General features: G+C 43.4%; 1 protein-coding gene across 1 annotated transcript in view; it reads right to left on the bottom strand.

Annotated features, from left to right (window-relative positions):
• DRAM1 (DNA damage regulated autophagy modulator 1) overlaps positions 1–26857 on the bottom strand; it is a 62854-nt gene that overhangs the window by 7123 nt on the left and 28874 nt on the right. Inside the window, exons 4-6 of the mRNA XM_049783192.1 lie at positions 22211–22388; positions 13346–13404; positions 7959–8051 (exon numbers count right to left, since the gene is read on the bottom strand). Of these exons, the coding sequence (XP_049639149.1) occupies positions 7959–8051; positions 13346–13404; positions 22211–22388 (330 nt within the window). The remainder of the gene's footprint in view (positions 1–7958; positions 8052–13345; positions 13405–22210; positions 22389–26857) is intronic.

Genomic DNA, 26857 nt, shown 5'->3' with positions numbered 1-26857 from the left:
TCCCAGATGAATGCTGATGCAAAGATCTTCAACAAAATCCTGGCAAATAGGATCCAATGCATCATCAAGAAGATCATATACTATGATCAAGTAGGTTTCATCCCAGGAATGCAAGGATGGTTTGACATCCGTAAATCTATCAACATAATACACAACATCAACAACAAGAAAAATAAAAACCACATGATCATATCAATAGATGCAGAGAAAGCATTTGATAAGGTCCAACACCCATTCTTGATCAAAACTCTCAGAAAGATGGGAATGGAAGGAACCTTTCTCAATCTAGTTGAAGCCATCTACCACAAGCCAATGGCAAATATTATCCTTAATGGAGAAAAACTAAAAGCCTTTCCTCTAAATTCTGGTACAAGACAAGGCTGTCCGCTCTCACCACTCCTCTTCAACATAGTACTGAAAATTCTTGCTATAACGATCAGGCAAGAAAAAGATATCAAGGGAATCCAGATAGGAAAGGAAGAAGTCAAGCTCTCATTGTTTGCAGATGACATTATACTCTACTTAGAAAACCCTAAAGACTCTACCAAAAAGCTTCTAGAAACAATAGACTCATATAGCAAGGTGGCAGGCTACAAAATTAACACACAAAAATCAATGGCCTTTCTATACACCAATAGTAATAAGGAAGAAATGGACATTAAGAAAACAACCCCATTCACAATAGTGCCACACAAACTCAACTATCTTGGAATCAACTTGAGTAAACATGTGAAGGACCTATACAAAGAAAACTATAAAACTCTGCTGCAAGAAATAAGAGAGGACACACCCTGCTCATGGATTGGCAGGATTAACATCATCAAAATGGCAATATTCCCCAAGGCATTATACAGATTTAATGTGATCCCTCTAAAGATACCCATGACATTCTTCAAAGAAGTGGATTAGGCACTTTTGAAATTCATTTGGAACAATAAACACCCTAGAATAGCTAAAGCAATCATTGGGAAAAAGAATATGGGAGAATTACTTTCCCCAACTTTAAACTGTACTACAAAGCAATAGTTATCAAAACAGCATGGTATTGGAATAAGGACAGGCCCTCAGATCAGTGCAATAGGCTTGAGTACTCAGAGAATGTTCCCCAGACATACAATCACCTAATTTTTGATAAAGGAGCAGGAAATCCTAAATGGAGCAGGGAAAGCCTCTTCAACAAATGGTGTTGGCACAACTGGCTAGCCACTTGCAAAAAATTGAACTTAGACCCCCAGCTAACATCATGTTCGAAGGTTAAATCCAAGTGGATTAAAGACCTTGATATCAGACCCAAAACCATAAGATATATAGAACAACACATAGGCAAAACACTCCAGGACATTGAGACTACAGGCATATTCAAGGAGGAAACTGCACTCTCCAAGCAAGTGAAAGCAGAGATTAACAGATGGGAATATATTAAGCTGAGAAGCTTCTGTACCTCAAAGGAAATAGTGCCCAGGATACAAGAGGCACCCACTGAGTGGGAGAAACTATTCACCCAATACCCATCAGATAAGGGGCTAATCTCCAAAATATACAAGGCACTGACAGAAATTTACAGGAAATAAACATCTAATCTCATCAAACAATGGGGAGAAGAAATGGACAGACACTTTGACAAAGAAGAAATACAAATGGCCAAAGACACATGAAAAATGCTCCACATCACTAATCATCAGGGAGATGCAAATCAAAACAACTATGAGGTACCACCTCACACCACAGAGAATGGCACACATCACAAAGAATGAGAATAAACAGTGTTGGCGGGGATGTGGAGAGAAAGGAACTCTTATCCCCTGATGGTGGGAATGCCGTCTAGTTCAACCTTTATGGAAAGCGATATGGAGATTCCTCCAAAAACTGGAAATTGAGCTTCCATACGATCCAACTATACCACTCGTAGGAATATACCCTAGGAACACAAAAATACAATACAAAAACCCCTTCCTTACACCTATATTCATTGCAACACTATTTACCATAGCAAGACTCTGGAAACAACCAAGATGCCCTTCAACAGATGAATGGCTAAAGAGACTGTGGTACATATACACAATGGAATATTATGCAGCTGTCAGGAGAGATGAAGTCATGAAAGTTTCCTATACATGGATGTACATGGAATCTATTATGCTGAGTGAAATAAGTCAGAGAGAGAGAGAAAAACGCAGAATGGTCTCACTCATCTATGGGTTTTAAGAAAAATGAAAGACATTCTTGCAGTAATAATTTTCAGACACAAAAGAGAAAAGAGCTGGAAGTTCCAGCTCACCTCAGGAAGCTCACCACAAAGAGTGATGAGTTTAGTTAGAGAAATAACTACATTCTGAACTGTCCTAATAATGAGAATGTATGAGGGAAATGAAAAGCCTGTCTAGAGTACAGGCGGGGGTCGGGTGGGGAGGAGGGAGATTTGGGACATTGGTGATGGGAATGTTGCACTTGTGATGGGTGGTGTTCTTTACATGACTGAAACCCAAACACAATCATGTATGTAATCAAGGTGTTCAAATAAAATATATACAAAAAAGAATTTTATATATATATATATATATATATATATATATAAAACATCACCTGGAAGCAATCCTCTACCACAGAAGACCCTACCACTGCTCAGACATCCACCTGCTCAAAAGAGACTTCCCTTAACACTGAGAAGACAACAACAACAATGACCTGCTTACAGGACAGGGCTCTCTGCATGCCCTTTAATGGTGAGGTGAAATGAGAGGACGCTCCACATCCTGACTTCAATGTAGGATATGCAATTCCAGGATCTTTAATACAGAAACATGATACTAACAACAGAAACTGTGTGAAAAATAAAAGTGTGTTGGCACTATAGACAATGTCTTGGATTGGATTATCTAGCTTGCCTGGAGACTAGATTTGGTCTTATGCCAGGAAATTTCATGGGTAGGGTCTCTTTGTATTTAGGTCAAGGTTATTCCTTTCCATGCCCTTCATATTTTGGTGGGCCTATGCAAACAACAATTGCCACCCTAACACCATTTTTACTGTGCTCCTTTGACTCTAATCCTTAAAAAAAAAAAAAAAAAAAACTTAAAATTTGAGGTTAACTTAAGCTAATAAGCATGTACATGGAAATGTAAAAAATACTATGCCTCTAATGTTTAAGGAGTTACGTAAGTTTTATGGCTTTAGATTGCCTTGGGTGCTGTTAAGAAATATTATAATGTGTTACAATCTGGGGACTTGAGGGACAAAGTAATTGTACATGGATTCTGTTTTATTTATCTTAATGTTCTTTGGCTGAAAGTTCAAAGTTAAGATATCAGCAAGGGGACTTCTTCTGAGAATTATGTTATGGGTGATTGTCCTTCCACTGTAACTTTACCTTGTCTTCTTCCTTTGCATCTTTGTTTTCATAATTAAAAATAAAAAAAATTAAAAAAAAAAGGAAAGGGATAAGTCTCAATGTTTTCAGGTGACATGATACTATACTTAGAAAATCCTAAAAACTCTACAAAAAAGCTCCTAGAAACAATAAATTCATATAACAAAGTAGCAGACTACAAAATTAAGGTACAAAAATCAATGGCCTTCTTATGCGCAAATAATGATAGAGAAGAATAGATAAAAATATTCCATTCACAATAGTACCACAGAAATTCAAATACACTGAAGTCAACTTAACTAAAGAAGTGAAGGGCCTATACAAAGAAAACTATAAAACACTATGAAACATTGCTTCAATAAATAAAAGGACCCAAGGAAATGGAAACATATAACATGTTTATGGATTGGGAGGATTAACATAATTAAAATGACAATACTCCCAAAGCATTGTACAGATTGAATGCAATCCCTCTAAGGATACCCATGACATTCTTTAAAAAGTAGATCAAACACTCCTGAAATTCATTTGGAACAATAAAAGTCCAAGAATAGCTAAAGCAACACTTAGGAAAAAGAAGATGGGAGACATTATTTTCCCTAACTTTAAATTCTACTACAAAGCAATACACATTAAAATACTATGATACTGAATAAAAACAGACCCTCATATCAATGGAATAAACTTGAGTATTCAGAAAATGACCCCAAGATATACAATCAATTAAACTTTGACAAAGGGGCAAGAAAGATAAGGGTGAATAAGATATACAAGATACACAAGGTACTAAGATATACAAGGTACTAACAGAACTTATGAAGAAAAAACTTCTAGCCCCATCAAAAAATGGGGAGAAGAAATGAACAGATACTTCCTCAAAGAAGAATACAAAATGGCCAAAAGACACATGAAAAAAGCTCTACATCACTAATCACCAGGGAGATGCAAATCAAAACAACAGTGAGGTACCATCTCATGGTAAAAAAAAAAAAAGGAAAGAAAAGAAAAAAAAATATAGTCTAGTAATAATATCCAGAGACCATAGAGATGAGGGCCAGAAAGACCAACCCACTCGTTAGAAAAATAGTTCTGTGTGCCAGAGACTGGCACACATCACGAAGAACAGAACAAGCAGTGCTGGTGGGGATGTAGAGAGAAAGGAACTCTCATTCACTATTGGTGGGAATGTCGTATAGTCCAGCCTTTCTGTAAAATAATATGGATATTCCTTCAAAAAATTGGACATTGAGCTCCTATATGATCCAGTAATAGCACTACTAGGAATATATCCAAGGACTGCAAAAACACAATACAATAATGTCCTCTGCACTCCTATGTTCATAGAAGTACTATTTACAATAGCCAACATCTGGAAACAACCCAGATACCCTTCAACAGATGAGCGGCTAAAGAAACTGTGGTACATATACACAATGGAATACTATGCAGCTGTTAGAAAAAAATGAAGTCATGAAATCTGCCTATATATGGATGAATATGGAAACTATTATGTTGAGTGAAATAAGTTAGAGAGAGATAAACACAGAAAAGTCTCATTCATTTGTGGGATTTAAGAAAAATAAAAGGGGGCTGGCAGGATAGCACAGTGGTAGAGCCTTGCATGCAGAAGGACAGTGGTTTGAATCCTGGCATCCCATATGGTCCCCTGAGCCTGCCAGGAGTGATTTCTTAGCATAGAGACAGGAGTAGCCCCTGAGCGCTGCCAGGTGTAACCCAAAAACCAATAAACAAACAACAATCTAGTAATAATATCCAGAAACCATAGAGATGAGGACCAGTAAGACCAACCCACTCATTAGAAAAATAGCTACACTTACAACTATGATGACAATGATAGAGAGATAAATCCAATGCCTGTCTCAAAGATAGACAGGGGATGAGGGAAGAGGTAAATGAGGGACATTGGTGGTGGGAAAGTCGCACTGGTGAAGGGGTGTGTGCATTTTATAACTGAAACCCAATTACAAACATGTTTATAACCATTGTGCTTAAATAAAGAAATTATTAATTTAAAAAAGATTTTCAATAATGTCATGTAACACCGGCCCCAAAAGAGTTGATGTCACTGAAGTTGGATGGAGCTGAAAGATGAAGTAATATGTGTGATACCCCTTCAGTAGCAATGGTGCAAATGAGAAGGGGGGGAAAGGAGATAGAGAGAAGAGAGAAAGAAAGGAAAGGAGAGATAAAAAGGGAAAAGAGAGAAGAGGAGAGAAAGAGGTGAGAAGAAAAATGTCTGCCAAGGCAGGTAGGGGAAAGGGTTGGGTGGAAGACAAGAGGGAAACTGGGGACATTTGTGGCCGGAAATGTGCACTGGTGAAGGGTGTTGTAAGTTGTATGACTGAAACTCAATCATGAACATCTTTGTAACTCTGTATTTCATGTTGAATCAATTAAATACTTTAGTTATTAAAAAAAGAAATTTTTTTCTTTGCTTCCTTTAAACTAATAATTTTCCTGTTTGAAAATTTTCCCTGTGGCAAAATCTGAGAAAGACCTACCTGGAGAATCTTTTTAACAACACTTTTCTTTGGGGGTGGGGTGGGGCCACAGTCAGTGGTGCTCATAGGTTACTCCTGGTTTTGCGCTACGGTTCACACCTGGCGGGCTCAGGGGACCATACGGGATGCTGAGGATCGAACCCGGGTTAGTCCCCAGTTGGCTGATGCAAGACAAACACCCTACCACTGTGCTATCACTCCGCTCCAACAACACATTTTTAATCTTCAAAGAAGCTCTTTCCTGGGCTAGAGTGAGAGAGAGAGAGAGTTCAACTGGCCATGGGCATGGTGCATGCAGGAGCCCAAGATGGGTCACCATATTATAAGGTCCCCAAGTACCATTGAGAGAGACCCCAAGGAGTAGCCCCTGAGGAATGTCATATATGGTTCCCAACAAAAATAACAATAAAGGGCCCGGCTGTGGCGCTAAAGGTAAGGTGCCTGCCTTGCCTGCGCTAGCCTTGGACGGACCGCGGTTCGATCCCCTGGTGTCCCATATGGTCCCCCAAGCCAGGAGCAACTTCTGAGCACATAGCCAGGAGTAACCCCTGAGCGTTACCAGGTGTGGCCCAAAAACAAAAAAAAAAAAAAATAACAATAAAAAAGTCAAATAAGAAGCTTAAAGAAACTAAGATACCATTTCTTTGGCCCAAAATATTGTTCTTGTGGTAGAGTACATAGCATGTCCATGTAAGGCGCTGGGCTCCATCCACTGAACCACATGCCCCTTTCTCTTGGCACCACAACTGGCTCTAACACCCCAGTCCAACATCTAACCACAATGACAACAGGAAACGGTTTATTGCACACATGATTTCAAACAGAAGGTAAGACTTTTCATTAAAAAAAAAAATCCTATGCGCCTGCGCCGTGGCACTAGAGGTAAGGTGCCTGCCTTGCCTGCGCTAGCTGCGGTTCGATTCCCCGGCGTCCCATATGGTCTCCCAAGCTAGGAGTGACTTCTGAGCACATAGCCAGGAGTAACCCCTGAGCATCACCGGGTGTGGCCCCCCCCCCCAAAAAAAAAAGAAAAGAAAGAAAGAAAGAAAATCTAATAAGAGCCTGAGTGATAGCACAGCAAGTAGGATGTTTGCCTTGTATACCCCAGGTTCTCATATAATCCCCCAAGCACTGCAAAGAGTGAGTTGAGTGCAGAGCCAGGAGTAACCACTGAGCATTGCTAATGTAACCACAAAACCAATAATTTTTTTTTAAAGAAAATCATTTAAATAAAGGTTTTTGGTTCTTGGGCCACACCCCACAGCACTCAGGGGTTACTCCTGGATCTCAACTCAGAAATCACTACTGTTGGGCTCAGGGAACCATATGGGATGCTGGGGATCAAACATGTGTCCGTCCTGGGTCAGCAGCATGTAAGGCAACTAACACTGTGCTATCACTCCGGCCCCTTTTAAATAAACTTTTAAATAAAACAGGGAGAGAAAAATATAAAGAACCAGGAATGTAACATTAAGCATCTGGTGGTAAGGGACATACAAAATTGCTAGTAGTCTTTTTTGGGGGGCCACACCCGGTGGCACTCAGGGGTTACTCCTGGCTCTGCGTTCAAAAATCACTCTGGTTCAGGGGACCATGTGGGATGCTGGAGATTGATCTTGTGTCAGTCCTGGGTCAGCTGCGTGCAAGGCAAATGCCTTACCGCTGTGCTACCTACCACTTCAACCCTGCTAGTGGTCTTAACAGAAGAGACAGTATTGCAGGTAGAGCACCTGCCTTGCATGTAGCTGACCTGGGTTCCATCTCCAACATCCATATGATCCCCTGAGCCTGCCAGGAGTGATCCGTGAGCACAGATCTAGGAGTAATCCTTAAACTTCCCAAAATAACAACAAAAACAACAAAAGTTTCTTCAAAACTGTTGTTGGATGTTATAAAGAGGCTTTCCCTGGAGCATAAACTAAGTCCCACAATATGCCCCCACCTTTTCAAGCAAATGAGAATGAAATGAGACACATGCTCAAATTAATTTCTCAAATATAGTTTTTCTACACATTGTTCTGGATTCTAACTGTCAATAATTTCTAACATTTGAGCTGAGGAATACTCACCTGGAAATCTTGGACAAATGTTAGGAAGTAGAAAATAAACCCAAAGGCCACTGTCCATTCACAGATCGCGCTCACCACGTGATAAATGTAATCCTAATAGTGACAATAGAGAGAGAGTTTAGCTGACACCAAATCAAAGGAGAATAAGCGTAAGATCAAAAATCACAAGTCAGTGCAGGGAGCACCAACCTAAAGGTAATACAGTAAAAGCAAAGTCAGGAAGATCAGCAGATAAACATCAACAGAGAGTATCCCCCACACACACACACACAAAGACGTGAATAGTTATTCCTTAAGACCATGCTCATCCCCACACACTAACTTCACCTGAATAACTTCAAAATGGTGAAGATGAAGGAAGCAAAATTGGTTTTCTCAGGAGACCACAGGAGATAAGATTTGCCCTCCCCCACACTGCTGGGAACAAGAACCTGAACATGCTCACCAAAGTCTGATCAGCTCCTGGCCCTGCAGAGCAAAAGAGGCTGCCTGTGGAAAGCAGTGATCCCAAGTCTCTGGCTATTACTATAGAAAATGTTGGGGCTAGCATGATAGTACAGTGAGTAGAATACTTGTATTTGAATGTGGCTGCCTTAGATTCAATCCTGGGCATCCCATAGATGCCTGAAGATCCTTGAGCAGAGCCAGGAAAAATTCCTAAGCACTACTGGGTGTGGTTCCCCCCAAATAACAGAAAGTGTCAGGTCAGGGGCCAAAAGACAGGGTGGGGGTGGGCCTTGCATTCAGCTGACCCTGAACTCCATATGGTTCCCTGAATCCCAATCTTAATCACTGAGATTGATCCCCACAGCACAGCTGAGTGGGTATGATTCAAAAACAAAAAATAAAGTCAGTTCAGAAGGCAGCTCAGTTCAACATTCATCATGAGGAAGACAAGAGTATAAATGCTAGTGAGGTTGACTCATTCTAGCTTCCTGGGGGCAGGAACAAAAAGGAAATATTAAGAATCATGGGTCTTCCTTCCTGGGGGCAGGAACAAAAAAGAAATATTAAGAATCATGGGTGCGGGGCATTACTTTTTGTTTAGGGATTCACCTGGCGGAGCTTACTCCTGGCTCTGCTCTTAATGATTACTCCTGGTGGAGCTCAAGGTACCACATGGGTACCTGGTTGGCCATGAGCAAGGCCAGTTCCTTACCGGCTTTACTATCTCTCCCACCCAAGATTAAGAATGATTGTCATTCTGTTCCATTGATCTGAGGGTCTGTCCTCATTTCAGTGCACCAGTGAAAGGGACTGGTTTTGGAACCCTGGTTGCCTGAAACTCAGTCATGATGAGTAACTTTGTATATCACAAGTGAATGAATTAAAAAAAAAAAAGTTAAATAGAGGGACCAGAGAGATGGCATGGAGGTAAGGCATTTGCCTTGCATGAAGAAGGACGGTGGTTCAAATCCCGGCATCCCATATGGTTCCCCAAGCCTTCCAGGAGCGATTTCTGAGAGTAGAGCCAGGACTAACCCCTGAGCGCTGCTGGGTGTGATCCAAAACAACAAAAACAAACAAACAAAAAAGTTAAATAAAAAGAAAATTATTTTAATCAGAGCTTCCAGACTCAGTTGCCTACAGGCAGTCAGAACACATTAATGAAAATAAAGGCTTCAAAAAGAGAGGGCAGGGAAACTTTGTGTCTCCTCATCAATACACATTCACCAAGTAGAAAAATCTAACCCCAGTCTACGGGGTTTTGAGAGACTATGTGTGTATGTGTGTGCCCTTGTGCTTATGACTGACACTCATCTAAAAATACACCTATCTTTTTTTGGCTGTTGGTTCATACATGTCAATGCTTGAGAATCATCCCAGGGGAGTTAAAGGACCAAGTATTGCTGGGAATCAAGACCTGGATACTCACATGAGGAGCAAACACTCCAATCCTTTGAGCCAGCTCCCTAAACCCTAAATATATTTCTAAAATACCACCTTTTGTTTGTTTGTTTTTGTTTTGGGGCACACCCGGCAGTGCTCAGGGGTTACTCCTGGCTCTACACTCAGAAATCACTCCTAAGAGACCATATGGGATGCCAGGATTCGAACCATTGTCCTTTTGCGTCTAAGGCAAACGCCCTATCGCTGTGCTATCTCTCCGGCCCCCTAAAATACCACCTAGGGGTGTTTTGTTGTTATTGTTTAAGAATAAAAGTAAAACCAAATTAAAAAAAAAAACAACACTTGCATCCTAACTTTACCCTACATGTCAAGTTGACTTGTGGAGTAATTTGTGAGGTGTTTCCAGATCATGACCTAATTGCTTTGTTCTTTCTCCTTCACTCTCTGCTCTGCTACAGTGATAAGTGTGAGGAAACAGGTGCAGAAGGGCAGGTCAGCCTCTGGTGCTGGCTCAATCTTTCTTCAGATCTGGTTTAGTCACAAAGATTTCATCAGGGACATCACTCCTGGTGATGCTTAAAAGACCTACTGTGGGGGCTAGAGAAATAGCATAGTGGTAGAGCATTTGCCTTGCAGGCAGCCAATCCAGGACAGACAGTAGTTTGAATCTCGGCATCCCATATGGTCCCCCCAGCCTGCCAGGAATGATTTCTGAGTGCAGAGTCAGGAGTAACCCCTGGTGCCACTGCCGGGTGTGACCCCAAAACAAAACAAAACAACCTAATGTGGTACTAGGACTAAACCAGGGTCTGCTGCATGCAAGGCAGGCTCCTTACCCCCTGCATTATGTCTCCAAAACCCCTCCCTTTCTACTGTTTTGTCAAGTCCACATTAGGAAAAGCTGAATGCCTCTCAGGGGAACTAAGAATATGTGTACCTTTCCCATGAGAACCCCAAGAGATCTAGTGCTTCCCATAGCATCCCTGGAAAATGAAGGCTGCTTAGAAAATTAAAGTGAATTGGGGAGAAAAGTGTGTTTCTGCAGTACACTATTTATTTACTGATAGACTTGGAGACACATCCACGGTTCTTGGCGGGGGTTGGGGGGTGGGGGGGTGTCTACTCCTGTCTCATTGCTTGGGAATCACCCATGATGGTGCATGCTACATGATACAGGAATTTGAACCCAGGAAGCCTTGCATACCAAGCATGCCTTCAGCACAGTGAGCTATGGCTCGACCCTCTAGGATGGAACATATGAAAGCACAGACCCAGACTGCACCTAATGTGCTCACAGTGAAACATAAACAACAGCATCCTAATTCTATCTAATTCTCTCTTTCACACACACCAAGCAGGGGCTTTCAACACCTGAGGAGCAGCATGTGTGTGTTACAATCAGTACTGTAATGCATGCCAGGGGCGTCTGGAAAGGGTCCTAAATGATGCTTCTGTTCCATAAATGACAGTTGAAGAGGAAAAAATAGAAAATTTTGACTGCTTGCTTGCACAGATCCTGGCAGCTGCTTTGCTTTATTTGTGGTGGAAGGTCTCCCTCCAGTGGTAATACAGTGAAATACACCTGGGTCTGCTAGGAAGGCTCCCAGTCAGGGAAACTAGTATTGAAAGCTGCCTGGATCCTTCCTTCATTTACTGCCTCCTCTGCCTCTTGGTGGGCTTCACTAAATGTGGTCGGCCTCCAGCTTGGAAAAAATCCTTTCTCTAAACCAGAAGCTTCCTCTTACCATAACCAGATTCTCCTCTTCCTCTTCTAGCTCCCAGCACTTCAACTATAGGGCACTTGTAATTGATTTCTCAGCACAATGCATTAAAATGATTTCATTTCACTGAGAAAAAATTGACTGGGGGTAAGTATTGGGATATCCCTAGCAGTGTTATGGGGCCTTTATGCAGTGTTGGGGAAAGAATTGGGCCAGCTGCAGGCAAGGTGAACTGCATGCAAAGCAGGCAGTTAGTTGTCTTAGCTCCTGTACCACTGGCCTCAATTTTAATGCGGGGGTGCCCGTTCTTAAAAAGGAAGGTCATTGCCCCAGGGAGGACACCTAGGGCTGGAGAAAGAGCCTTGTGAGGTGCTGGGGCCTACCCAACAGCAGTCCTCAGTAGCACAAGGCTGAGCTGAGTAATGCCATGAGTGGCCCTGTTCCAACAAGCATTGCTTGGGAGGATCTCTATAAAAATGACTTGTGCCGGAGAGATAGCACAGCGGTAGGGCATTTGCCTTGCACACAGCCAATTCGGAACAGATGGCAGTTTGAATCCCGGTATCCCATATGGTCCCTGTGCCTGCCAGGAGCGATTTCCGAGCACAGAGCCAGGAGTGGCCCCTGAGCGCCACCAGGTATGAACCCAAAAACAAAAACAAACAAAAAAAAAGTCATCACTGTCCCTGAGCTCTGGTAGCTCTTTACACCCCACCCTCAAAATACACACACTAGACTGATCCTATGTCTAACACTTTCCCAATCATCTGCTTTTTCTGGTCAATTCTGTTTTCCTCTCATTGCTCCTGTGGCCCCCAAGTCTCATGCCATGGCACACCCCCAAATTTATGCAGTTTTCACTCGTGGCCCTGTGGATTATCCAGGTCTAAGTGGGCAAATCTCCATGGTTTTCACCATACTCAACACCAAACCCACTCTCTACCTCCCACTCACAGGAAATCATCTATTTCTTTTGGAGACATCTCTGTTAAAGGGAACAAATTCATTGGTTCATCCATGAGTTCATAAAACTTAGAGATAGTATAGAGAAAAGGGAGCTTGTCTTACATGCAGCTGACCCTGGTTTGATTCCTGACACTGCAGGAGTGACCCCTGAGCAAGGCCAGGAATGATCCAAAAACCAAACTAAAAATAAAATTAAAAAAATATTGGCAGCCACCTTCTGTTCCTCATGTTCTTTTATTCTCCTTGTTTGGTTGATTTCGTCCCTCAAACATTCTTCTGTCATGGCTTCCATCAAGGCCAGTCCTAACTTGAGAGGCTGATTCTACAATGTGGCCACTCAATTTGCTCCGACATTCTTGCTGCCACTTCTGTCTAACAGCCATTTAAAGTCCTCCTTCTCCATTCCTTCTCAGAGATCATTAATGGCTACTCTGGCTGCACTTGTTCCCTACAAATACATCACCTGCTACATAGGTACCTCTATGTTGAAAGAAACAATTCGATGCAGGCCCAGAGCTGGGCTTGAGCCCTTTGAGAAATATCCTACACTTTTTTTTCCACCCTTCACCCACCTTCTTCCCTGCCTGTAAATGCCTGGCCTCTTTCGCAAAGCACAGTTGCTTGTAGAGAATCAGGAATCCCCTAGAACCAGCCTGGGTATTTTCCAGAATGCATTGTATAACCTAATTACAGCAGCTGAGCTCAACAGTTGAGAGTTAAATTCCTGAAGTGCATCAGGAATTCCCTCTTACATCTCATATCCTGAGGAAAGCCAGTCAGCCTTCCTCAGGCCAATGCAGCCACAAGCTCAAAGGACTAGCTTCAGCAATCATATTGAGGAAGATTTACCTTTTCTTTGGGATTCCACTCCAGCTTGGTTATAGAAATGAGCGATGCACAGGCAATCACTGAGAAATGTTAAGGAAACTGGGGAAGGAAAAGAACATCTCATAGGAAAAGATATATATGATCAATAATCCCTTCAGTGACAATATTGCAAACCATAGTGTCTAAATGGGAAGGGGGGGGAATGTCTGTGGGGCCAAAGTGGCACAGTGGGTAGGGCTCTAGCTTTGCAAACGACCGACCCAAGTTCGATCCCTGGTATCCCATATGGTCCCCAGAGCCTGCCAGGAGTGACTCCTGAGTGCAGAACTAGGGTAACCCCTGAATGACACTGGGTTTAACCAAAAGAAAAGAAAAAACAAAAAAAAAACAAAAACAAAAAAAGTCTGCAACAAAGGCAGGTTGGAGAGAAGGGGGTAGGGGTGGGCAGGGGGACGAACCACGGTTTGATCCCCCAGTGTCCCATATGGTCCCCCCAAGCCAGGAGCGATTTCTGAGCGCATAGCCCCTGAGTGTCAAAAAGGTGTGGCCCAAAAACCAAAAAAAAAAGTGCCTTTCACTGGGGCCAGAGAGATAGCATGGAGGTAAGGTGTTTGCCTTGCATGCAGAAGGTCATTGGTTCGAATACCGGCATCTCATATGGTCCCCTGAGCTTGCCAGGAGTGATTTCTGAGCGTAGAACCAGGAACAACCCCTGAGCGCTGCTAGGTGTGACCCAAAAACAAAAACAAACAACAACAACAACAACAAAACAATTATTGGGGCCGAAGAGATAGCACAGCGGTAAGGTGTTTGCCTTACACGCAGAAGGACGGTGGTTCGAATCCCGGCATCCCATATGGTCCCCCGAGCCTGCCAAGAGCGATTTCTGAGCGTAGAGCCAGGAGTAACCCCTGAGCGCTGCCGGGTGTGACCCAAAACCCAAAAACAACAACAAAAAACAAAAAAACAAACAAAGTGCCTTTCACATTCAAACGCAGCTTTTTCTCCTTCGCCATAAGCATCATCATTATTTACACTATTAGATATACATGCTCTCACCTCCACACACACATGGTCACATGAGGTGAGGGATACCATTTAGTCAGTAGAGTGTAAATAAGTCTGGCCTGTGTTAAGTCCAAAGTTTGATGCTCCATACCCCTGGATCCTCTCCCCAGGTGGTTGGATGTGAGCCCTCACATAGTAGTCAAAAATCAAACCAACCACCGAGAAGTATGAGCGAGGAAGATGCAGAGTCGGAGCTCCAGTGCATGGCTGGAAAAAGTCAAATGGGACAGGTGCTGAAGAAAACGCAGAGGTTCCTCCAGACACAGAAAACAGACTAAGTTATGTGATCCCAGCAGCCCAATTCATGAGTAGAGAAACAACCAAATTCTGAGACTTTATAAAGAGATTAAACCCTGCTCAGGTTCACTGCAGCCTCCTACATCAAAGCTTAAAGCCAGGAGCCATTCAGCAGCTGTCCACAGAGGACATGTGCCAAAACATGGCACATGCCTAGGAGTGTCACTGCACAACTGTTACACCATTCTGTTAAATGTTATTACAATATAATCGGCCTGATAAATAGTAAAGCAGACAGAGCACTTGCCTTGCATGAAGCCAGAACTGGGTTCTATCTCTGGCATCCCTTACATCCACAAGGAAAGATTTCTGAGCAGAGCCAGGATTAACTTCTGAGTGCTGCTGGTGCGATCCAAAAGCAAGCAAAACATTTTCTACACAAAACTGGTGACTCCCTATTTTGATCCTACAAAGTAATGTAAAGAAAGGCAAAAGAGTGGGGCTGGAGAGACAGCACATTGGTAAGGCATTTGCCTTGCATGCGGAAGGTCGCTGGTTCGAATCCAGGCATCCCATATGGTCCCCTGAACCTGCCTGGGGGAGATTTCTGAGCGTAGAGTCAGGAATAACCCCTGAGCATTGGTGAAGGAACAAATTCAAAAGGAATTCAAAATATAAGTCAGGTCAAGTTTAGTGTCTGGGCTGTGAAGATGGTCCATGGGGCCATCTGGAGTGTATGGCTCATATGTAGAAGCCATGAATTCAATCCCTGCCACCACATGTTCCCCCATCTGGGACTAATTCTTAGCTTTTCAGGGTGTAGCCAAAACACAAATAACTAAAGAGCAAAAAAATAAACTCTGAGCCTTCTCTAAATTCAAAGTAAACACCTTCTTTTGACTGCCCAGGCTCAGAGTCAAGATCTAGGAACAACCAAAATGCCAACAGACAAATGAGTGAGTGAAGACTTAGTGAGAAATACACACAATGGAATACCATTCAGGTATAGGAGGAAAGCTTCCCATTGGTTACAATTTGAATGGAATTAGAGTATTTCCCATTAGGTGAAATGTGTCAGAAGAACAAACATCAGTCAATCTCACCCAAAAGAGGTAAGTAAAAAGAGCAAGAAAGGGGAGGACCAGTGTCCAGTGAAAACCAACCCTTAATGGGGCCAAAGCGACAGCACAGTGGGAAGGGCATGTGCCTTGCACACAGCCAACCTGAGTTTGATCCCTGGTATTTTATATGGTCCCTGAGCCAGCCAAGATTGATTCTCAGTCCAAAGCCAGGAGTAACCCCTGAAGTGTCGCCAGGCGTGGCCCAAAAATGAAAGAAGAAAATAAGGAAGAAAAGAAAAAAGAAAAGGAGCAAGGGAGGGAAAAAGGGAAGAAGGAAGGGAGGGAGGGAGGGAGGAAGGGAGGAAGGAAGGGGGAAAGAAGGAAGGAAAAAGGGAGGAAAGAAGAAAGAAAGAAAGAAAGAAAGGAAGGAAGGAAGGAAGGAAGGAAGGAAGGAAGGAAGGAAGGAAGGAAGGAAGGAAAGAAAGAAAGAAAGAAAGAAAGAAAGAAAGAAAGAAAGAAAGAAAGAAAGAAAGAAAGAAAGAAAGAAAGAAAGAAAGAAAGAAAGAAAGAAAGAAAGAAAGAAGAACGGAAGAAAGAACAGAAGGAAGGAAGGAAGGAAGGAAGGAAGGAAGGAAGGAAGGAAGGAAGGAAGGAAGGAAGGAAGGAAGGAAGGAAGGAAGGAGGGAGGGAGGGAGGAAGGAAGGAAGGAAGGAAGGAAGGAAGGAAGGAAGGAAGGAGGAAGGAAGGAAGGAAGGAAGGAAGGAAGGAAGGAAGGAAGGAAGGAAGGAAGGAAGGAAGGAAGGAAGGAAGGAAGGAAGGAAGGAAGGAAGGAAGGAAGGAAGGAAGGAAGGAAGGAAGGAAAGAAGGAAGGAAGGGAAAAAGGAAGGAAACTCAGACTCAGCAATAGAACAGGTTTTCAAATGGTGAAGGGGGAGGATTGGGGCTGGTGAATGACCTAAAGACTGAAGGCCTGGGAGGTTTGATGGTGAAGGTGCAGTAACTGTCTGTGAATACCAAAAGCATTAACGATACTATTGTAACCATGTTAGCTCAGTAATAATAAAGCAGCCTTTTAAATAACATATAAATAAATAAATAAAAGGCTAAATTAATCAGAATATGGGAGATGGCTCAGTAACTTAGGGGGCCAGAGAGGTAGTACAGTGGATAGAATGTATGCTTTGCACACAGTTGACCCAGGTTTGATCCCAGAACCCATATAGTCCCTAAGCACTTCAGGAATGTTTACACTGATATCTTGTTTGTTTTATTTTGTTTTTGGACCTTGAGCTCAGAGCCAGAAGTAAGCAAGCAGGCAACTGAGTCTGATCTCTGGTGCTGATCACAATCCTGAGCAAGACCCCGCCAGTATGCGGGACTCAGGCACAACTAAGAGATGGGGTTGGGGTGGGGGGTTTTAGTGAATAAGGCATCTGCATTGTATGTGGATGACCCTGATTTGATCCTTACCAAATATTGTCCCCAAGCCCCATCAGTACTGATTCCTGAGTACTGCCAGGTTTGGGCTTACACTACCACTACCACTCCCCGAGGAAATTATTAATGAGATTTAACCCTATTTTTTAACCGTTTCATAAAAGTCTCTGAACCTGGTATATGCTATACTCATAGCACATTTCAACTTAGACCTGACAAGTTTCAAGGTCACAGATACATGACCCAGGTAAATACCACACTGGAGTTGTAGCTAGAAAGATGGGGCAGAGGCAGAGAAGGGTCTGGGCTTAAGAGAAAAACTACAGGCTGGAGAGATAGCACAATGGTAGGGTGTTTGCCTTGCACACAGTCAACCCAGGACCAAAGGTGGTTTGAATCCAGGCATCCCTGCCAGGAGTGATTTCTGAGCGTAGAGTCAAGAGTAACCCCTGAGCGCCACCAGTTGTGACCCGAAAACAGAGAGAGAGAGAGAGAGAGAGAGAGAGAGAGAGAGAGAGAGAGAGAGAGAGAGAGAGAGAGAGAGAGAGAGAGAGAATTAGCCCATGGGGGAAAAGTGTAAATGGGGTTAAAGCAGTGGTCAGCAACCTGCGGCTTGCGAGCCACATGTGGCTCTTTACACTTTTAATTTGGCTCTTCTGTGTGCCGGGCAGCCGCTACAGGAGTCAGGACTCTGCTTCTAGCCTCTGTCAGGGAGCGCCCTGTATGGCTCACAAAATAAATTTCAATCGTGGTTTTGGCGAGATTTGGCCCAGTTGAAAAAAAGGTTACTGACCACTGGGTTAGAGGACAGACAGTCCAGGGGACCCACAGGGGAACCTGGATTTAGTGCTGCTGCTTTCCAAGGCTTTAGAAAGCTTCAGGAGCAGGGTCCAAGAGGGGAATTTCGATAAAGAATATGATGTCTCAGGCCCGGAGAGATAGCACACCGGCGTTTGCCTTGCAAGCAGCCAATCCAGGACCAAAGGTGGTTGGTTCGAATCCCGGTGTCCCATATGGTCCCCCGTGCCTGCCAGAAGCTATTTCTGAGCAGACAACCAGGAGTAACCCCTGAGCACCACCGGGTGTGGCCCAAAAACAAAAACAAAAAAAAGAATATGATGTCTCTAACAACATTTATTTTTAGATGATGTCTAACTCCAAGACTGTTCCTTCAGGTCTCAGAAGAGGCTTGTTTATGCCTTGGAACTTTTCTGGGAAGTAAAATAAGGGCCCTTTTTTAAAAATAAAACTGGAGCTTAAAAAAATAGTGCGGTGAGGATGGTGCTGATCTTCCATGCAGCTAATGTGAGCTTGATCCCTGGCACCCCCTTTGGTCCCCCAAGCCCTGCCGAGAATAATCTGAGCAGAACCAGAAGTAAATCTTGAGCACTGCAGAGTATGGTCCAACCCTCCCAAAAGGGGAAATTGTTTAATTTAGGAACTAAGGTATATGAAAGTAGCCAAGCCCTATAAAAAGTGTTAAAAGAAATAATGCACCAACAAGGGTTGTTTGTTGTTGGTGGTGATGTTGTGGGACCACACCCAGTGGTGCTTGAATGCTCCTCCCAGCTCAGGACATGGAGTCACTATTGCAGACCATGGAGGATCCCCATGAGGTGGGGAACCATGAAGTTCTAGGACTCTCCTGCTCCAGCCTGTTGGGTTCTCACTCCAGCCCCAATGAGACTAAAAATCTGGGTAAGAAAATGTAACTGCTAGCTTTTTTGTTTGTTTGTTTTTGTTTTGAGGCCACACCCTGGGGTGCTCAGGAGTTACTCCTGGCTGTCTGCTCAGAAATAGCTCCTGGCAGGCATGGGGGACCATATGGGACACCGGGATTCAAACCAACCACCTTTGGTCCTGGATCGGCTGCTTGCAAGGCAAACGCTGCTGTGCTATCTTTCTGGGCCCAACTGCTAGCTTTTTAAGACAAAAGAATCTTAGAATGAGGGGCTAGGCTCATTTTTTTTTTCAGATGCTAAGAGATGTGTTCTTGTACTGAGGGGAAACAGACCTTCTCTCCCTCCTTTCTGTCTGAAAGCCACTGGATGCCCTGGAATCACGGAAGTTCCTACAGCCAGGCTAGGAACAATGTGTGGTTCTTCCATGGGACCATTTAAACACTTCTGAGAACACTGTCACAGTGTGAGCATGATGGCTGAGTGGGGCACTGAATGTTTATTATTAGATTATGTGCCACTTGCAGTGATGCTCAGGGCTTACGCTTGGCTCTGCACTCAAGGATCATTTCTATCAGTGCTCAGGCAACTGGTATGCCAGACAATAGGATGCTAGTGATTGAAACCAGATTAGCTGCATGCAAGACAAGCACCTTACCAGCTCTACTATTACTCTGACCCCACTTTCTTTCTGAATTTAGTATTTTGAGATTACTAGTATCTTGAGATTAGTATCTTGATATTTCAAAGTTTAAAGCAAGAAAAGATTTCCTATACCAAGAAATTTTGCTTTCAGTACTACAAATAATTCACCTGAGAATTTTACAACTAAAATTAATTTGACATAATAAAGGCATGAGCATCATTCATTGATAAATAAGAGAAGTCATTTATCTAAAATTATAAATTTTCCTGACCTCTGATAATAAAATAAAACATTGTCAACTATACATAGATATTCCATTCTGTACAGCTTCTAATCCACCAATTTATTTTTTGTCTTTTTTGGGGGGTGGGGAACACTCTGCTGTGCTCAAAGGTTACTCCTGGCTCTACATTCAGGAATCATTCCTGGCGGACTCAAGGAATGATGGGATGTGGAAACTGAACCTGGGTCAGCTGCATGCAAGGCAAAAGCCCTCCCCATTGTACTGTCTCTCTAGTCACCTAATTAATTTTTTAAAGAGCTTCTACTCTGAAATAAAGCATTTAATACCTAGCTGCTCTCTGGAACCACTCACTCTAGCTTGACTTCTCTAAGGCAAGACCGAACTCAGGCCCATAATCACTATGAAAATAGTTCCTGTCTTCCCTTCTTTTTTTTGTTAGTTTTTTGAGGGAGGAATCATTTTGTTTATATGGAGGGAACCACACCTCAGCTGTGCTCAGGGATCACTCCTAGCAGGCTCAGGATACCATATGGGATGTAGGGATTGATCCTAAGTTGACTACATGCATGGCAAGTGTGCTACCTGCTGGACTATGTCTCTGACCTCTCACCCATTTTTCATTTCCTGATTTCACAACAGATGTTATTTCAAAAGATGGGATTTTTCTCCCACCCTGGAAGAACAGAAGATTTTTTTTTAATTATTATTTGAAACTACTTGAAATTCTTCAGTGACAACTTTGGTCCCAAATGGAATCATCTGTGATGCCTGGACTAATTTAACCAACACTTCCATTACCCTCAGGTTAGATACAGGGAGGCAACTGGCCCAATTGATCAGGAACCACCTGGTTCACACCCTAGTGGCCTGGGTTTGAGACCTTTGACCCCAAAAGGAGGTGGTGGCCATGCAAACCCAGTCTGCTGTTTACTGCTGAATCCTCCTTGTCCATCTCCCTCTGTCTATAAATGCTGTTCTTCTTGGAGCCAGACAGACAGTACTGTGAGTAAGGTGATCCCTTGCATGCAGACAACACCATTGGATCCACCTCCAACCACCACTATATATAGCCCCTGACCAGAACTGGCCCTCAGCCCCCACTCAAAAGTTTTTCATCTTGGGACCGAAGAGATGGCACAGCGGCGTTTGCCTTGCAAGCAGCCGATCCAGGACCAAAGGTGGTTGGTTCAAATCCCGGTGTCCCATATGGTCCCCCGTGCCTGCCAGGAGCTATTTCTGAGCAGACAGCCAGGAGTAACCCCTGAGCACCACCGGGTGTGCCCCCCCCCAAAAAAAACAAAAAACAAACAAAAAAATAGTTTTTCATCTTGTCCAGCCCTTCAGACCTCCTTTGAACCTGCATGATAAGATCTGTCCAATTCTTGAACCACATCAACAAAACCTTAAAATCAGGCTTAGTTGTAATTTGTTTTGAACAAATAAAAAAGAAAAGTTTTCCTCTACACCTCCATTTACAAGCACAGTACACTCCTTTTCATTCATCAATTAGAAAATGAAGCAAAACTTTCATTTTGAAAAAGAGACCAATATATGGGGGCTGGAGGTATAGCATGGAGGTAACGCATTTGCCTTGCATGCAGAAGGACGGGGTGGTTCGAATCTCGGCATCCCATATGGTCCCCCAAGCCTGCCAGGAGTGATTTCTGAGCATAGAGCCAGGAGTAATCCCTGAGCGCTGCTGGGTGTGACCCAAAAATGAGAGATAGAGAGAGGGAGGGAGGGGGTATATAAGAAAGCTCTTGAAAAAATTAAAAGAACTAATCAACAAATAACAGATCCTTGCAAAAAAAAATAAAATATTTTGGGTATTACTAGATTAGGGTTGTAGCTAAGTGATAGAGGATGTATAGGCCCAGAATATTCTATTCTAGACACAAAGGCAGGGCAATGGGGAAGGAGAAAGAGGAAGGAGAGTTGGGAAGGGAGAACAGAAGGAAGAGAACTCACAGGAAAACAAATCTAAAGTAAAGGTCACTAGGAAGAGGGCAAGGCCAGCGGCCTGGCACTTCTTAGGGCTGCTAGTTTAAGTACAATTTTGGGTGCCATTACCCAAGCACTCCAAAGAAAATTCAATATTTGTTTAAGGCTCCTGAAATAACCCTGATGAAGTCATGTCAACAGACTGAAGCGGCCTGACATTTCCCACCCTCTGTTCACACTCCTAAAGACTCTTACCATGGCGAAATATTCCCTTCCTGAATTTCACTCTCCTCTCAATTGTTCTTCTGAAGTCAAAGCCTGCGGATATGTGGTTATTAACCTTTGCTTTACTCAAGATTTGTTTGTTTATTTGCTTCAACACAGGACTCCTGCAGCGGTTTAAGCACTCAGTAAGTACTGTGTAGCCTGGCCACATGGGTCCAACAGTTCAGAAGTCAGCCCAGGGGTGCTCAGGAGCCAGGCAAGGCTGGGGGTTGAGCCTGGGACCATGCGCATGTGAGCATGCGCTCTACGACCACAGCGCTCTACTCGGCCTGGGACTGCAAAGGATACTGGGAATGACGGCTGCGCAAGACACGGTGGAGATGGCCATGCGCGTATGGCACGTGCTGAGGCTGTTCCACTGAGGGCAGGATTTGTAAGAGATGATGGACTGCAGGAGTGTGTACAGGACGCCGCAGACAAATGCCAAGAGGGCGCCTCCATCGTGGACAACTGGCACGGCAAGCTCCTAGAGGGAAGGGCACACATGTCAATGTCTGCAACGGGACCCCCACACCAGCGCTGTGCAAATGCAGTTGTCCGCAGATCTCTGCGACCACTGAGATCTTAGTGGCCAACCTGTGTCAGTCCCGAGTTCCAGGGCCAAAGCCTTTATCTGCGGGTAATCCAGGTGCAAATTGAGTCAAACATGCTCTGGCCATAAAAAAGCAACTTCAGTTCCCCAGCCCACACCACTTGCAAAGGTGCAGGAAGCTTTTCATCCTGAAGGCAATCCCTTCACTGGATCCAGGTACAAAATGTCTGTATGCTTTCCTCACTGACTGACCAAGGAGTCTCCTAGAAGCTCCTTTCAGATGCCAACACAGGGCTGGAAATGTGGCTGGGTAGAAAAGTGCATTTCAGAATGCAGCAGCGGGAGGGAGGGAAGGAGGGAGGAGGGAAGGAAGGAAGGAAGGAAGGAAGGAAGGAAGGAAGGAAGGAAGGAAGGAAGGAGGGAGGGAGGGAGGGAGGGAGGGAGGGAGGGAGGGAGGGAGGGAGGGAGGGAGGGAGGGAGGGAGGGAGGGAGGGAAGGAAGGAAGGAAGGAAGGAAGGAAGGAAGGAAGGAAGGAAGGAAGGAAGGAAGGAAGGAAGGAAGGAAGGAAGGAAGGAAGGAAGGAAGGAAATTGGGTCACAAACAGTGAAGTTTAGGGATTACTCCTGGCTCTACACTAAGGAATTAACTCCTGGTTGTACTCCAGGGTCCATATGGGATACCTGGGACCACATCAAATTGGACTGCAAGTGAGACAAGCACCCTAGCCTCTGTGCTATCTCTCTGGCCATCACATTGATGATGAAATCTCTCTGTCCCCGGCTTGAAAAAAGGGACCAGTGAAAGTATCATCCTGAAGAGCTTGGTTTGAGTCCCAAATCACTAACTACCCAGTATTCCTGGGTCTCTAGGCTTCACTGTATCACAGTATTATCCAGCTAGATTGTTCAGAGAAAATAGCACTAAATTTTTATTCTCCATATAGGAAAGGAGGTGTTTTTTGTTTTTTGTTGTTTTATTGGGCCACATCTAGTGACACTCAGGGGTTACTCCTGGCTTGGGGGACCATATGGGACACCAGGAGATCTAACAGTGGTCCATCCTAGGCTAGGGCTGGCAAAGCAGACACCTTAGTGCTCCCTGCCACTGCTCTGGCCCCAGGAAAGGAGATTTATATTCATTTGGAAAGGATTTTAGGGGCCAGAGATGTAGCTCAGTGGTAAAACATTGGCTTTGCATGCCAGAAGTCCTATATTTAATCCCCAGCACCACACCAAAAGCCCCTAACCTTTTTTAAAAAATTTAGTTTTAGGGTCATGCACTGTGGTGCTCAGGGTTTACTTCTGGCTCTGCTCTCAGGAATTTCTCCAAGCAGTGATTGGGGAACCATATGGGTTGCCCATGTGCAAGGCAAGAACCCTATCTACTGTATTATCACTTTGGCCCCCAATCCCAACCCTTTTAAGCATATTTCACTATCAAGGGTGAAAACTATTGGCCTAAAAGTTGCTCTTTGAAACTTCAGCAAGAACAAAGACCAGAAAAGGAAGGTCAACGGAGATCTTCGACTTGACAACCACCTAGGTAGAAAACCCTATTGTGGGAGACTGGGAGAAACTATAAAACCAACTTAGGACCAAAAAAATTCCCATATATGTTTTGACAGCACCCAAACACATCACCTGCGACTATTCTCTTGACTTGGACTTTCAGACCTTCACACTGGGATGTGCACCAGGGCTCTCTCCTCCTTCGGAGAAGCCAACACTCTCTCTTGAGTGCATTGCTCTCTCTTTCTCCTCTTCGTCACCTTCCTCATAATTTCTAAATAAAACCTGATATTACTTCAATAAAATAAAATAAGTATCAATCTACACTAAGGGTACGAGTCTTACACAGAGGACATTGCTCAGTCTAGAAAAGGAGGAAACATTCCCACATTTACAGGCTTGGACCAGAAGGGTATTCTACTAAATGAAACAAACCAGATAAAGGCAAATAGTATTTGTCTATGATCACAGAGGCCATCACAGTGACCAAATTGTAGTTGGAGTTCCCACTGGGCATGTGTTCCACCCAGGGTGCATCCTCAGCATCACAGGATGAAGTTCTGGACACCACTGAGCACTGTCAGGGCGATCAAGGTATCTCTAGCACTGCACATCCAAGAAGCATATCCTCCTCCAGTTCTTGCATTGAAATGTGGCATGGTTGGCCAAGAATTGCTGTAATGGCCCCAGAACCCCTGAACACCATTGGCAAGATCCTTCCCCTTCTCTGCCCACTGTCAACACCCCTGTGTGAACTCACATAAGACAGAAAACAGACTGATATGTTCTCTGTAGGGATATGAACAGGGAGAAATGAGGGAAGGCAACCAAAGAGAAAAAGCTTCTAAGGATGTAATGCCCAGCACCAAAACAGTATTCACAATACTGTGCTCTGTATTTCACAAAGCCAAAACAAATACACAATACTATGCTGTATAATCTGTGCTCATCTCAAGAAAACTGTAACTTGAGGGGGTGGGTATGGTCTAAAGGGTACAACATTTGTTTTCCATGTGGCTGACATAATTATATATGTACCATATCTATTGACATACAGATCTCTTATGTATCTATTGACATATAGTAGTATAGTCATCTAAGATATACAGATGTAAGCTTAGATTATTACACGGGGCTTTTATTTGGGTTTTTTTTGGGGGGTGGGACCATCTCCAGCAGTAATTAGGGGTCATTCCTGGACAACCCCATGTATAGAGAATGAAGATGGCTGCTCTGATGACCCAAAAAGTATCAAACAGCTACATATCTACTCAGATAAGGTGTTTAGAGAAGAATTATGGAGGATGCTCATGGAGCTCAAAGAAAGCATAGATAGGCTTGAATGAAACACAAATAAGAATCAAAAGGATATGAAGATTGAAATTAGAAAACTTCAAAAAAAAAAAGAAATTAGAAAACTTCATACTGAAATAACAGGTCTGAAAAACTCGGTTTATGAATTGAAAACCTTAATGGATAGTCTCTCCACTGGAGTAATGGCAGCTGCAAACAGGGTCATTGAGCCAGAGGATGAAATGCAGAACAATTCCATACAGCAGAAGAGATTGGAAGAGAATTTTAAAGAAAATGATCAGACACTGGACAAACTACTCAAAGAATGTGAACAGATGAAAGTGGAAGTCTTTGATTAAACTCAACAGAATAACATAGGAACCATTGAAGTCCCAGAGACACAGGAAGAGAATAATAATAAGAGGAGTTGGAGGAAGAAAAGTAAGAAGAATAAGGTGAAGAAGAGTAAGAAGGGGAAGAAGAGAAAGAAGAAAAAGAAGAGGAGCAAGAAGAAGAGGAGGAGGAAGAGGAGGCTAGGTGTGGTTCAATTGTAGAGTAGATGACCTATATATGTCAATGCCTAGATCTGATCCCAAATGATCTCATGTTCATGCTCTATTATTCTCACAATGGATTCGTGTATATCTGTATGTATAAGAATATGTGATATACTTATTCATGCTCACATCTAATAAAGCAGCTGTAAAAATAAATACAGGCAGGGTGGGGACGGAGCGACAGGTGGTGGGAATGTTGAAGTGGTGAAGAGGTATGTTCTGCTTATGACTGATACCCAACTACAATCACACTTACAATCATGGTGCTTAAATAAAGATTTTATTAAAAAAAAAAAAAGAATGAGAAAAAAGAAGTAGTCTGTGTGAGGCCCTGGGTTCCATTCCCAACACCACAGGGTATGGCCTTGGCAACCACACACACACACACACAAAAATAATAAAGCAGAAATAAATTTTTGAACCAGAAAACTATTCAACAAAAGGTAAATAAATAGTACCAGAACTGTTTAGCAAAATTAATTCTTTCACATCTGGGTGAGAAAGAAGAAACAGAAAGAAGGCATGGAATCATCTGCTAATGAGTCATTTTGGAGAACAACTTTCTGAGAGTCCTGGTACTTTCCACTCTCCACTTTCCTCACCCACCAAGTAAAGCAACATCCTGAATGTGCATACTTGGCTTCCTTCCTCTAGCACTGCCAGGGAATTGTCCATGTTGGCCAATTCAGCATTTCTTTCAGGATGTTTTTGGAGGGGATTTTGGGGCAGTGGCCCTGGCAAAGCTTAGAGGCTACTTCCAGCTCATCCAGCAGATTGCCCTGAGGAATGCAGAGGCAGGGTTCAACCCTGGACTCCTATATGCAGAGAGTGTACCCCTCAAAGGGGCGCTATCTCTCTGGCCCTCTATTTACTATCTTAACCTGAAAACTTCCTGATACTGCTGCCATTATCGAAGGTCAAAAGCCCTATGAACAGTAGGAATTGTATTTGTAAGGGGTCTTTGTCAGCTCAGAGGCAGACTTGGTATTTAAACTTACCTGTTAGACTGAAAATAATTCAGATACATGGGTTTTAGTGAGGGAGA

The sequence above is a fragment of the Suncus etruscus genome, chromosome 11 (assembly GCF_024139225.1).
Source record: "Suncus etruscus isolate mSunEtr1 chromosome 11, mSunEtr1.pri.cur, whole genome shotgun sequence".
Classification (NCBI taxonomy): Eukaryota; Metazoa; Chordata; class Mammalia; order Eulipotyphla; family Soricidae; genus Suncus; species Suncus etruscus.
Note: the sequence above shows the minus strand (reverse complement) of the source record. Positions and strands in the feature narration are given on the sequence as shown.